General features: G+C 40.1%; 1 protein-coding gene across 6 annotated transcripts in view; it reads left to right on the forward strand.

Moving 5' to 3' along the window:
- The window catches only part of iqgap2 (IQ motif containing GTPase activating protein 2), a 340,680-nt gene that overhangs the window by 131,824 nt on the left and 194,166 nt on the right, over nucleotides 1–14,690 (forward strand). For 4 of the 6 annotated variants that reach the window (XM_069937770.1, XM_069937765.1, XM_069937779.1 and 1 more), the window contains 2 exons: nucleotides 1,227–1,383; nucleotides 13,597–13,674. In XM_069937770.1, the coding sequence (XP_069793871.1) occupies nucleotides 1,227–1,383; nucleotides 13,597–13,674 (235 nt within the window). Of the gene's footprint in view, nucleotides 1–1,226; nucleotides 1,384–12,672; nucleotides 12,775–13,016; nucleotides 13,113–13,596; nucleotides 13,675–14,690 lie in introns of those variants that run through there. The other 2 variants (XM_069937803.1, XM_069937798.1) reach the window with 2 other exon arrangements.

The following is a 14,690-nucleotide window of genomic DNA, read 5'->3' on the forward strand; positions in this document are numbered from 1 at the left end:
AGGTTGAGAACCACTGCAATAGATGGTCAATGTTCCTGTGTTAAATTGATGTAAAAGATTTCCATGGCACCCATTTGAAGAGCTAGTCAATACCTATCCCCTATTCAGCATTTTATCACAACATTGATCATGAGATATTGTCAGATATAAATTAACTAACATTTTTTTTCAATGCAATAGTATGTAGACCATTTGCAGGCAGACAGGTTTAGTCAAGTTGGCACTTTGGTGCACACATGGTGGACTGAAGGACTGTTTCTATGCTGTACTCTTCTATGTTGCTCAAATGAATCTGAAGGTAGTTTAAATACAGAGATATTTCTTGCAATCATTAGTCTTTTTAATCACCATTCACATTCATATAACACCTTTATGGTATAATAAATCATTACCAATATGCTTCATAAAAAATGTTATTCGACAGATTTTGTAGTTGACCCTAAAGAGTTTCAAGGACAGGTTTAGGAAGGGAATTTGTGTTTGAGGTCAAGGAGAGTTCAATGTATAATTGGTTCCATATTTTAAATAAAATTGAATACAATTTTCAAGAAATGTGAAGAAATGAATGGTGGGTTAGTTGGATCCTGTAAATAGGTGAATGGCAAAATAAAAATCCATTACAAATTACTGGGCATATGAGAGACAATAAAGTAATAAAGTGCAGGGAAATAAATGGAGGAATGGGATTGCTGAGAGAGCCTGTGGACCAGATGAGCTAAATTACTCAGTATGAGTTTTGCTGATTCTGTGCCTTCCCTTCAAAGTTTGTCCAGAGAAGGTCAAACTTAACTAAGGAGAAAGAAAAATCAAAAGTTATCAGCCTGCCATATTTTTCTGTGATTATTGCCTAGCGGTACATTAATCATGTGTCTTTAACTATGAGCACACATTATACAGAGCAGCCATTCTCAACAGGGGCCACAGTACATTTAAGGGGGCCATGGACAGAAATCATCAAATTTTTTTAAATAGTTTTCATGTAGTCGGTATGGAAGAAACCAACTAAATTTGACTGCTTCGCAGGGAAGGGGGCTCATAAGCATTGAGCAGAGTCCAAAGGGGGCTATATCCAAAGTAAGGTTGAGAATGACTGATACAGAACAAAACATTTCTTTGTGGAAATCTGTTCTGCATGATCAGTTTTTTGGCTGGCAAATCTTGGGTGGGATGAAAAAAAATTCTGAACTAAACCTGCAATCACCAGTTTATTATGACTTCTCTTTTAGATGGATGGAAGCATGCCTACGGGAAGAATTGCCCCCAACCACAGAGCTTGAGGAAGGATTGAGAAATGGAGTCTATCTGGTTAAACTTGCCAGGTTCTTTGCTCCAAAATTGGTGCCTGACAGGAAGATCTATGATATTGAACAAACAAGATTCAAGGTAAGAAAATAGTTTGTCATTTCAGTACAGTGGAGTAGCAGATCTCAAAATCAGCACATTGTTGATCAGCTGTTCCTCCACAGTGCAAAACTGTCTTTAACGTTGTCTTGGCTTTCCTCTCCAGAAAGCAACAGCCTAATTTGATGGTTGCAGCAGCCCTTGAGTACCTCATTGAAGGTTCCAACGCCAAAATATTTTTTTCCTGCACAAATGCCCCCTCCCCACCATGGAACAATCTGAGAAGCTGGGTCAATGTACTGCCTATTGAAATACAGGATGATGAGTACAACTGACTGACTATAAATGGCTTTCTTCGTGCTCATCCTGTGCTTATTATCTTTGGGTGTTGACTACTACTGGACCGTCGTACCATAGGCACTTGCTATCCTTTTGTATCTTGGAAAATGGCCATTCTTGTAGTCTTAATGGAAGTTTCTTTTACAAACTGATTGGCCAAAAGGTTTCAAGATTCATTAGTGTTGTGTACAATTTTGCAGAAATGTTACTAGAACTGGTCCGCTTGAATTACAAGGAGAACCTGGACAGGGCTGGACCTTTTTTTCCTGAAGTGAGGAGGCTGAGATGGGTCCTTTTAGAGGTTTTTAAAATTGTGAGGGGCATCAATGATATAAATAGTATAGTCTTTTTAAAAAAAAACTCTGGGGTTGGCCAATCTAAAATTAGAGGGCTGAAATTTAAGAAGAGAGGAGAAAGATTTTAAAAGGACACCTTTTGCACCCAGAGGATGGTGGCTATATGAAAGAAGCTGCCAAAGGAACTGGAAAAGGCTGGTCCAGTTCTTACATATAAAAAGATATCTACACTGGTATATGGAATGCTTTAGAGAAAAGGTGTATGGGCTAAATACAAGCAAATGGGACTAGGTTGGGCATGAATAAGTTGGGCCAAAGGACCTATTTCCATGCTGTAAAATGCTATGACTTAATAATTATAGTGGAACCAAGCTTGTTCCTTACTGGAGACCCAGCTGACTTCAAACATGAATATTACTTCGAGCTGGTCATTGGTCGTATCAAAAAGTAGGAAACTTGATTAAATTATTTTGTTACTTTTTTCCTTCTCTTGGATTTCTTTTCCAGCCACCCACCAGGGGTATTGAAACAACTGATACCTCAACATTGGTATCGAAGAGGTGGCTATGTCTGGACAAATTAAAAGTCAGCTTGACTATTCCCAATATAACATTACTGTATGCTTTTGTCATTCCCCATTGTAACTATCGCTGCTTTTTAATGTCAGACTTTAGTTTTAAGAGCTTCATTGTACTACTTTATACAAATTTGTACCATCGTGCTCCAAAAAGTAGATCTGTAGCTTGTTTTAAAATTTGACTTTTTTGTGCATTAATTTACTTTGATCAGTATCATGGATATGCATATAATGTACATATAATATTTTCCCTGGTCAAACTTGAATGCATATATAGTAGAGGCATTATTTTGCACAGGCAAATTTCATACAAGATGTGTATGATGCTGGAGAAATGCATTGATTTTTTTTCCCTCGGAGAGAGGAACTTGTGTAAGAAAATTAAGTAATGTTTTTGTCTACATTCTATGTTTGCAAAGCCTTATTTTTTTTCACTCAAGAACAATTCCTATGTCAGGTTCAATGTCACTTTGAATTAGCTGTCTTTTCCAAACAGATTCTGATAAGCTGATTTCCTGTGCAGTGTGTACTCTGCTTCAGGTTTGATGCTTTCTCGTGTATGTTGAGAATAAATTTGATTCACATGAGAAGCTTTTTTTATATAAATTGTCTTACATGGAAACTTATTCATTGCACTCTTTCAATCCTTCTTGTATTGATTGTTGCAGATAAAAAAGTTAAGTTTTGAATAATGTATAAATGATATCGTGAGTTAGATTTTGCAGTACATCATACTGACTACACATAGCTTGTGTGTCATGGTATTAATAACATAGGGAGAAAAGACAAATATGTGTTCAAAAAAACCAAAAGCAACTTGCATTTTTTGTGATTTAGAATTGCATTTTCCGACTTATATCCTTAAACTTGATCCCGTGTGCCAAAGATAGTCTATCATAATTCCAATTTGTTTAAGAAATCGGGGACGAGGCATTTCTGCATTGGCACTGACCTATAAAAAGATGCTGAGAGAATGGAATGGAGTCCTTACAGGAGACAAGTTGAGATGGAGTAGTCAAGTTAACTGTGGGAGTATTTAAGCTCATATTGGATGTATGTTACACACCGATTCCTTGAGTTCGAAGGGGAGATCCAGAAAAGGATCAGAAAGGGCAGAGATGTCCCATGGGAAAGAGAGAGTAGGATGGAGAGTGGCAGCAAGAGTAATGATATACCAATACTACACTAATTATCCAAAATCAGATTCTCCAAAACCCTAATTTTTCCATTTAAAAAAATTGGATAAATGAGGATATCAGAAACAAATCAGAAATCGTCCTTTATCCAAAAAATTTTTCGGAGCTGAACTGACCTTACAGATTTTTTTTAAAAATTACTCAACCTGAAATTAGAGCGACGATTGTCCTTGTTTCAGGTAACTCTCTCCTTCCATTTCTTCTTTTCTCTCCAACTCACCCTTTCAAACTATGTGCCACTGTCTCCCAGCCGCAAGTGGTAGGAAGAATCCCTTCTTCCGGCATCATCAAGGAGAGTGGCCTCCCAGGCAGGAGTGGGACCTCAGGCTCAGTGGCGTTCCCTCCTCTTCGGCATACCGGGGCTCCCAACACCAACTCCAAACCCTCCCCGCGGCCTACTACTGCACACGCAGGCCAGACTCCCTGGTGTGCAGTAGGCCTAGGGGAGGATTCAGAGTCAAAACTCAGGTGTCACTGTCGGGAGCTCCAATGACTGGGCAGGCAGGAGCCCGCCAATTTGCCAGTGAGTGTTCCACCGACCCGGGAAGCCTCTCTGGGGGAAATCACTGGCAGCAGTATGGACGTGTCGGGAATCGGCACCAGCGGTTGGTAGGTCTCGCTGATCGGTGTCTTTTGGGAGGTCTCACTGATCGGCTGCAGCCATTGGGACAATGTTGGGGATTGGTTGCAGCTAGCATTTTTTGGTAAGAATTAAACATTATTTTAATGCTTAAAAAGCCTTCCCTGGTCGTTTGTTGTTGTTTAAACATTAGTACAAGTGATTTGCAGTCGCTACTGGGCTGTTTTTTAAAAACTGATCAGTTCTCTGAAAAAAAAATGTTTATCTGACCATTTTGGACAATGGGAGTGGTACTGAATTTGCATTTGAGCCTCAGGAAGCACATCTATCCATGTATTTAATCTGGACAAAGTTAGTGGAGTTGGAAGAGAAGTTTTCAACATCCATTTTGACCTTTTTGCCCATCTACACGAACCCCACTTCCTGCATTAACACCATATCCTTCTGAGCTAATGCCCCTTAGTCACCTATGTGAATGAGTGTGTTGGTGAGGGGAACCTTTTGGGTATGTTGAAAGAGGCTGTCAGACCATCTTGGAGTGGAGTAGAGGTGTGGTACAGTAGATATGAGCCAGTTGGCACCACAGAACGGAAAGAGGCAGAAGGTATCAAATGTGTCATGGATGCAAGTGGGAGGGGACTGGAGCAAGGAAGCAAAGTTGGAATGTCAGGAGAAAAGGGTCCAGTGCGGCAACAAGGAAAATTTGCTGGAAGCTCAGCAAATCAGGCAAGGCCCGTGGAAAGAGGATCAAAGTGTCAGGTCCAAAAATCTTTATCAGGACTGGGAAAGAATGAAAACCGGTTAGTAACCAGCTGTTGGAGGGTGAGAGAAGGATAGGTGGGGCAAAATGAACATGTCTGGGTAAGCCGGGGTTCCTCTGGAGCTGCATTGTTCTTGAGGCAGTCTGGTTGATGGGTTGATGCAAACAGTTAAGAGGGGATCAGCAGTTTTCCGTGGGTTAAAAGGAGTCCTTGCTCAGTTCCTTACTGCTGGCAGATGTCTGTGAACCTGTTAATCTGCCCCGTCTCCAGGTCTCATTAAAAACATGACCAACCAAGTCAAGAGAACTGTACATCTTGTGATTACTTAAGCTTTCTTCCCCCTTCCAGAAAGCTCCTGGCTGATAAAATCTTGTCTTCTTCTCCACTTTCCTACTTTTTCAACTTGGATCTCAATTTTCTTGTAAACTTTTTTTTTAAAATCCATCTTATTTTGGTATTTAAACCAGTGATTCAACATCCATAAATTCCAAATGCCAGTACAGAGTCCAACGGCGCAGAAAATGGGCTTTTCACCACGCCACGTCCATGCCAAACTTTTTGCCCATCAGCACTAATTCCAATTGCCCATATCCTTCTGGCCTAATGCCCATTTTTTTCATGACTTCAGAAGGAAACATCCTCTCAGCATCTTCCATGCCAAACTGCTCAATAGCCAAGCCCTTCCACAAGGCATGTGTAAAAAGCAAGCAGGTGCCTATATATCTCTACCTCCTATGGACGCTCTAAGACTTACTGAGATCCTCCAGCATTTCTGTGTTTAAATCAATCCTTCATCCCAGATATTGGCCATCTAAACTTTGTCTGCCATAAACAAGGAGACTAAATCTATATTCAGTGGTCAGATGTGGACTCATTAACATCCTGGGTAATTGTAGTAATGTTTCTCTACTTTTATTGTATTGCCTTGTAGTTGAAGGCAAGGCTTGTATTTGTAATGTCTTCCCAATACCTACCTGCTGACTTTGTTTCCTGTATGAAATCACACAGCTCTCCCTGTGCTGCAGCATTCTCTTGTCACTCTCCATTTAAGCAATTTTACATTCCAAAGTGGGCAACTTTACATTTCCCTGCATTGCACTATCTGCCAAATTGTGCCCACTCACTTAATATGCCTATATCCCTTTACAGTTTCTTCTGCTCTTCCTAACTTGCCTTTTGACTGGTAGATTTCATTGAATGGGGGAGGGGAGGGAGACACCCATGATCCTCTCTACCACTCTTATGGTCCTGTGGATTGACCTCTGATCCATTTCTCTGCAGAAACCATACCACACTGTGATGCAGCCGGCCAGAACCCTCTCAATAAAATAAAATGGGAGGCAGTGTGGTTCCAAATTAGAAAATCGTGTAAATATTACTGCAGAAGCTAAGAATGCGTGCAAATAATAGAAAATTGTTAGCCTTGATGGAGGATTGAAAAGCCCAACAGAATTGGGATATTTAGTTTTCAGGTTGGTCGGCTGTGTGACAGAATTCTAAACAGCGGACTGTTTTAAGGTGGTATTTTGATGTCATTCGAACAGATGAGACCTAATGTTTTCTTTAACTGAGAGCTTTCTTGAGGGAACGATGGAGACAAGCATTGACTCCTTCAGGAGTTAGTGAAATGGAACGAATGCTTTGGATGGGTAATATGCCCAAGTTTATTACCAGAATGTTAGAAAGTGCTAAACCTGGTCTGCAGATATCAAGAGAAAATGGGAGTCCAATTTAGGTGTTGCAATATCAAAATAACCCTGGTCTGAATTGTGTGTGGATAGTGTAACTTCAACTATTAATGTGAGATGTGGGTTGCTTCAATATGATTTTTTTACACCATCTGTATCTCATGCCACAGAAGTTGCAGAAATCAAAGCCAGAAATACCAGAAGTGTACTTTAGGTATGAAATAGAGGAAGGAACACAAAAGAGTCTGGAAAAACAACCAACTGAAAAACCTCACAAAGATTAGCGTATACAGAGCCATTGTCATACCCACACTCCTGTTCGGCTCCAAATCATGGGTCCTACCTACGGCTCCTAGAACGCTTCCACCAGCGTTGTCTCCGCTCCATCCTCAACATTCATTGGAGCAACTTCATCTCCAACATCGAAGTACTCAAGATGGCAGAGGCCGACACCATCGAATCCACGCTGCTGAAGATCCAACTGCGCTGAGTAGGTTCACGTCTCCAGAATGGAGGACCATCGGCTTCCCAAGATCGTGTTATATGGCGAGCTCTCCACTGGTCACCGTGACAGAGGTGCACCAAAGAAGAGGTACAAGGACTGCCTAAAGAAATCTCTTGGTGCCTGCCACATTGACAGTGGGCTGATATCGCCTCAAACCGTGCATCTTGGCGCCTCACAGTTCGGCAGGCAGCACCCTCCTTTGAAGAAGTCCGCAGAGCCCACCTCACTGACAAAAGACAAAGGAGGAAAAACCCAACACCCAACCTCAACCAACCAATTTTCCCTTGCAACCGCTGCACCTGTGTCTGCCTGTCCTGCATCGGACTTGTCAGCCACAAACGAGCCTGCAGCTGACGTGGACATTACCCCTCCATAAATCTTCGTCCGCGAAGCCAAGCCAAAGAAAAGAAGAAAGAGGAAGGAAGGAACATTTATTTCATTCAACTTGGTCATGTGTGAAAGTTAGACCTTGGCAAGAAATTTCTAAACTATTAACAAGAATTACAAGGATGACCTTCCCAGGTGATCCAGAACTTTATTTGTTAGGGAATTTTATAGACAGAAACAATGATCTTTCAATGAAGTTTCCAATTTTATTTGTTAAAATTGGACTAGCAGTAGCCAAAATGTGTATTGCAATCACATGGAATTCAGACTCCAGTTACCTTGGCAAGGTGAATAGTAGAGATGGATAGTTACATACCAATAGAAAAAAACCATATCATTTAAGGAACAAGTATGATGCATTTCTTAAAATATGGCACCCATATTTGAACTATGTTGGTGCCCAACTTTAATAATGATGCTAACTTCAAAAGTAATCTCTCCCTGAATCGTGAGGTTAATTTAAACTGTGAGCTCTGACAGTGTACGAAAAGGTGTTTAATAAGGGGGGGGGGGTTTTGAGAACAGAAGTTTTGCAGGGGTTTTGTATGTGGTTTTTTTTGCTTTATACAAAATTTATATATATTTATATTGAAATGTTTATGAAAAATAAAAAATAAAGTATTTTATAAAAAAAAGAATAATCCACATCATTTTTGACAAAAGGAACAGGAAATGTCACCTAGTGAGAGAAGATAAAGATGGTATTTGCTGAAAAGAAATAAAACTTGTAACATTTTCCAAAAAAAAGAAATTGAGATTGGGAAGATTTTAGAATTCAGAAAATTAAAGGATGCAGAATGCAAGAATTGGTTACGAAGTGGATTGTAACTTCTATGCATATAAACAAAGGAATACGTCACCAAAAGTCAATCCAGATTCCCTACAGATGGTTCCCAGGACCAAATGACTTGCATCTTAGGCTTTTGAAGGTGATGTCAATGGAGCTAGAGAGCACACTGGTTGTCATCTTACAAAATTTAATAGATACTGAAATGGTTCCCACAGATAGAATGGTAACAAATGTAACACAACTATTTCAGGAGGAAGCAAGAGGATAGATCATGGAGGGCTGGTAGGCGTCCCGGCACACAAGATGGCATCCGAACGCGGCAATCCTGCAAGGCTTTATTTACAGGCTGTAGACCGCATGATGGGAAACAGTGAGCACTAGCGGGAAGGCCAGCCTCTCTGCAGCTGGAAAGCCAGTGATGTCATTTCCGCCGGAAGCGGCGTGTCAACCAGGCCTATACAAAGGCAGGGTGAAGCTCATGTAAATGTCTTGCTTTCATGCCCTGCCATAGCACACGCTACAGTAGAATCTATTATTGAGGAAGTAACACAGGACATTTGGAAAATAATATCGGGATTAGGCATAGTGAACATGGAGATACGGAAACACGTCTGACAAAATAGTTGGAAAATTATGAGGTTGTAACCAGCAGAATAGATGTGGTTGGTTCATATGATGCATTTTTTGCTCTCCTAATTTTTTAGCTGTTCCTTGTGGTCAATTAGGAGCTCATGTTTTCCTACATTACATTTTATCAGCTTTGGCCTTGCTCTTTCATTTAGCCCATCTATATATGTATATATATATATATATATACACACCCAAAATTCCTTTGATAAGGAGTCACACAAGAGATTAGTAGTAAAATTGGAGCACGTGGGATAATGCACAGGAGAGGATTGAGATTTTTTTGTTGATGTTTATGATGTAAAGAGAGCAGAGAAGGAATTATTGTTGGACAGTTTTTTTTACAAAGTATAAGATAATGGGGAAAAGTCTGGAAGGTGGAGATGAACCTATTATTGGATCATTGAATGGTGGAGCAGGCTCGATGGGCCGGATGGCCGACTCCTGCTTCTATTTCTTATGTTCTTAATGGACACATAATCAGATGGCCCTACTCTTACTATTTCTTTATGTTCTTGCATCAAACACTTGATACTTCTGAGTTTATTGTAGCATTATACCTGGTACAATGAAAAGGATTGCAATATGATTTTTCCAAAAGTCCTGCTGCTATCTTAATAGATTCCAGAATTTTCCTAATGACAAACATTAGGCTATCACTGGTTTCGGTTTCTCTCCTTTTTGACAGTATGTATTCCATTTACAATTTTCTAATCCATTGCAAAATGACCATAATATTTAGGGCAAATTTCAGATTATTTCACATCTGACCTCTATCTGTCTTTTAAATCTCCTGAGAAACTTGCAAAGCTGCTTCACGAGATAAAGATCACCTGGATACATGGTACTTGTTGAATTCCACAGAGTCCTTCACTATGTTTTCTCATGCTTCCCGGATGTGTCCTTGCAATTTCTAACTTAGTAACACAATTGATACAATCTGTTCTTTTTTTTTGTGACACACTGTTTATTTTTGGTTTCGACTGATGCTTGCTGTTGGAGGTACAGGTGCTTCCTCATTAAATGCCTTGTGGGACATTGTGTTCTAGAAAATATGGCCATGAAATATTTACCTTATTAAAAGAAAATCATTTTATGTGCAATGAATTTTCACCAAATCAATATTGATCTGGCATTGATTTGTTATTGTCCCCATAGCCCTTCCAACTTTCATTAAACTGCACAGTTTCAGAGCTCTGCAGTCTCACTATCCCTTGGGCTCAGTCTCCTGAGTCCTTCAACATGTTGTTACCATGCTCCACCAGTTCTGTGTTCTAGCAAGTCAGCTTTCTGATTCTTGCCAATACTAGCTCCTCTATTTGTGTCTCTGGATCCCCACCTGCCTCACACTTCTTAGGCTTCTCTCCTGAGCTGATTGGTTATTTTTTCATCTTCTCTGCTCTGCAGGAAGGTGTGGTTTTATGATCGATATCCTTTCTACCTGGAAATCCTTTTGCAAAATAACTTCACTCTACACCTTGTCAATGCTTTTCAAATTCTTCAACAAAACAATCACGTATGACCAATCCTTTCTAATTCATTTTACACCCTCTCTCTAAACGTAAGTATTTTCTGACAAAAGTTGAGGCAAGTTCGCAGTGGCTGGCATGAGTGCAGTTAGTAGAGTTACTGCCTCACAGCTCCATTGACCTGGGTTCAATCTGATCTCGGATGCTGTCTGAGTTTCCTCTCCTGACAACATTCACCAGAAGCTTTGCATAAATAGGGATCAAAGAATTGTTGAGGGCCCTTTCCATCCAACACACAGTATCTGTGACCCACTACCATCAAGAAGGAGGTACAGAAGCATCAAAAGCAGGTCTGTCAGGCTGGAAAAACAGCTTCTTTCTTTGGCTTGGCTTCGCGGACGAAGATTTATGGAGGGGGTAAATGTCCACGTCAGCTGCAGGCTCATTTGTGGCTGACAAGTCTGATGCGGGACAGGCAGACACGGTTGCAGCGGTTGCAGGGGAAAATTGGTTGGTTGGGGTTGGGTGTTGGGTTAATAATTTACACCCAATTATCCTACACCCATGGTACATTTCCAATGAATGGAGGAAACTTGACTCCCTGGGAAAAACCACACAGACACAAGGAGAACATACAAACTCCTTACAGATAATGGGAGATTCGAACCCCAATCCCAATCACTGGTGCTGTAAAGGCGTTGCGCTAACCGTTATGCCAACTGTGCTGCCCCGAATCTCCCTTCCCGCAGGCTGTGAAGTTGATGAACTTCTGTAACTGAGTAAAAAAATTATACCTTACGTACAAATGTGATTATTAGGTGCTTTGCTTTGTGATTTTAGGTGTGTGTGTGTGTGTGTAAATGATGCTTCATCAGATTGTCTGTGTACAGTAGGATAATAATGAACTTGAATGTTCTCTCTGAGACTCTGTGGGTTTCCTCTCACATCCCATGTAGGTCAACTGACCATTGTAAATTGTGCCTGCATTATCAATATGTGGTAGAATCTGGATGGAATTTAGGGAGAATAAAATTGAATTAGCATATGATTACTGAACATGGATGAGTAAGGGTGTGCATGTATTCAGTGGACCAAAATACCTGTCCCCATTTTGTCTTAATCAGCTTCCGGCTGCCTCAGTCAATATCAAGAGCTTTCTGGAGTTTGACACTGATTAACATCATAATTGATGTTTGCCCACTTTTGCCTCATCCCTATGACAACTCAAGGTAGCCTCTGTGTAGATGCGATGATTTCCCACTCCCTTATGGACTGCACATTTGCTAGGAAGATTTTGAAAAGGTTGTAGTGGCCTTCAAGGAGGGTTAACATGAGCAGCTGCCCAAGCACTACATGCTGTCCCAGGCAGGTATGCATACCAAGGCAAATTTCAACTGCTGCTGGAAGCTGATCAACTCAGTAAAAGATTCACTTTGGCTTGCCTGAAAAGTTTTGGTCTTAAGAATAGGGAGATGCCCATAAATAAATGCTGATGGCAAGTGGCAAATTCCAAGGTGCAGGTGTGCATATGGAATGACCCAGTGAAGATTAGTGCAGCAACTGGGAAGGACTGCAGTCTCTGTTCTCTGTCCCCTGATGCTAAAGAACAGGATCACTGGGAATAACTGCTGTTGTCTCAAGAATGAAATGGTTAAGGACTAAATGGTAGTGATGTTGACTTATTGACTTGGACAATGAATGAAGATAATTACAGTTTCTGATGTTTTACAAATAGTTTTCTTTTCAGGGAAAAAGAATCTTGTCCCTAGTGCTGACAGATCTGAACAGCAAGGTCCTGGGTAGAAATACTTCAATATCTGATGAAGCTGCGTTCTCAGACTGTACTAGCTTTCAGAGCTTGGAAGCAGGTTGAATGGTTGTGAGCATTTCTGCATTCAAAATATTGTTAAAATTTATTTTAAAGTGGGAACAAATGTTAATAAAATGGAATGCAAACAAAAAAAATATATAAATTACCACAAATTACCTGATCTTTTCCTTCCACTTTCCCTCACTATTCCTTGAGACAATTTGAATTACTGGAATGTACCAGCTCTAAGATGGTTGATTTCTCAATGTGAAAACTTTTTTTAAAAAAAGTAGAGGAACCTGGGGCACCATCGCCAAATCCCATGTTGGAGTGAATCAAGTTCACTGTAGGAACAGTTTAGGAAATTCCAAACTTTACAGAGAGTCCTGAACATCTATCAACACAAAGGTAAATGCTGCCAGTATTTTTGCAGACATCCAAACCAATGAATTGCTGTAACAATTGTACATGCAAATGTGACAGCTATTTTTGCACAAGTATAATGTGATACACAACGAGTTATTTTGGGGAGCACAGGTCAAAGGAAGAATGTTGGGCAACATATTGAGAGAATTTGCTCCCTGACTAATACTGTAAGAATGTTTAAGCCTATTTGAACAATTAGAGCAAACACATGCTTTGGCTCAAATAATTGAAGTGTTTTAATGAAGAACCAGCCAACCTGTTTGGGCAGATCTACATTAATTCAATTTAAAGCAAATCTTTTATTTACCAAATCAACAAAAGTAGGTCAGTTTAAAACTTTCGAGAGTAAATGTAATGGGGCAGCTGATTTCTAGTTTACCCCAGCAGTTGCAAAATCTGTTTTCTAATATGAAAATAGCAAGATATTTATTTTTGACTTTTGTTTCTTTCTACTTTCCCTGATTTATGTATTTGCTTAGTGACTAATATCCAACTCCTGTTCTCAGTTTTTCTAATGACATCTGAAAATGTTGATCACAGCAGACCACATGACAGTCAGTTAACGAGTCAGTCAATAAACGAATTTGGAAATTTCTGCAGCTTGTAAGCTACTAGTTTAAACTTACCTTTTACAGCAATGTATGTTGGGTGCAAGTTTAAATCTTGTAAAAATAATGGATATTTGCATACATCATTAGGCTTGCATTTGGTATTGAAGAATATTTAAAAGTCTAAATAACATATTTATCACGTAGGTGTTAAGTGTCTAATGTTATTCATTTAATTTATTTTTCATGTATCAAGCGTTCTGGATTGCATTTTCGACATACAGACAATACAGTGCAGTGGCTCAGGGCAATGGAGTCCATTGGATTACCCAAGGTAAGCATATTTTTGTGTAAACTGTACAATCATGCATTGAATACATTTTTTTCCATTCTTCCTTGTATCTGACATATTTTCATTGAATAAAAGGGATTTGTCAGTTGATTTGAGGAGACAATTTGTGAAGGATTGATTGAGTAGATGGAGTGAAGCCATTATGGTGAGAAATCCAAATCTACCAGGCAGAATCTTAAAATATGAGCCAAGGATACCATTAGACACCACTTTTACCTGCAAAACTCCTGAGGTCAGATCAAGATAAACTTGACTGTGGGTTCCTGGAGCCGATATGAATCATCCTACATGGAAATTCTCAAGGTCTCTATGATTAATGACAGAGATCAAATAGATTTTGGATATTAAGAGGATTATGGAAAAGGAAGTTAGTACTGGAAAGTGGTGTTGAAATTTTAAAATGAATTTTAAAATATATTTACCACACGGTAGAAGCCAGATTTGGCCATTGAAACCCATCCTGCCCATTAACCTACCAACTCTGTACGTTTTTGGATGATGCATGAGGAGGAAATCCAAGAGGACATGGAGAGAATGCCTTACAGTTAGTGCTGGATTTGAACCCACGTTGCTCGCACTGTAATAGCATTTTTCCAACTGCTGCACTTTTAACTGTGCCATCTAGTGATGTAAAAGCCTCATTCTTGTTGAATGGCAGAGCAGATGTGAGGGGCCAGAGTATCCTCAGCATCTCCAGCTGTGTGCATGTGAATCCAGGCTTCTCAGGTCAGAGTGTTTGGCCAATTGGAGTGTAGAGTTGGAAGAGGGTCCTCTAAAGGCCATTCTTAATCTAATGGAATGTAAACCAAGCTTGATGGGCCAAATGTAAACCAAGCTCGATGGGCCAAATGTAAACCAAGCTCGATGGGCCAAATGTAAACCAAGCTCGATGGGCCAAATGTAAACCAAGCTCGATGGGCCAAATGTAAACCAAGCTCGATGGGCCAAATGTAAACCAAGCTCGATGGGCCAAATGTAAACCAAGCTCGATGGGCCAA

The sequence above is a fragment of the Narcine bancroftii genome, chromosome 1 (genome assembly GCF_036971445.1).
Source record: "Narcine bancroftii isolate sNarBan1 chromosome 1, sNarBan1.hap1, whole genome shotgun sequence".
In the NCBI taxonomy this organism is placed as follows: Eukaryota; Metazoa; Chordata; class Chondrichthyes; order Torpediniformes; family Narcinidae; genus Narcine; species Narcine bancroftii.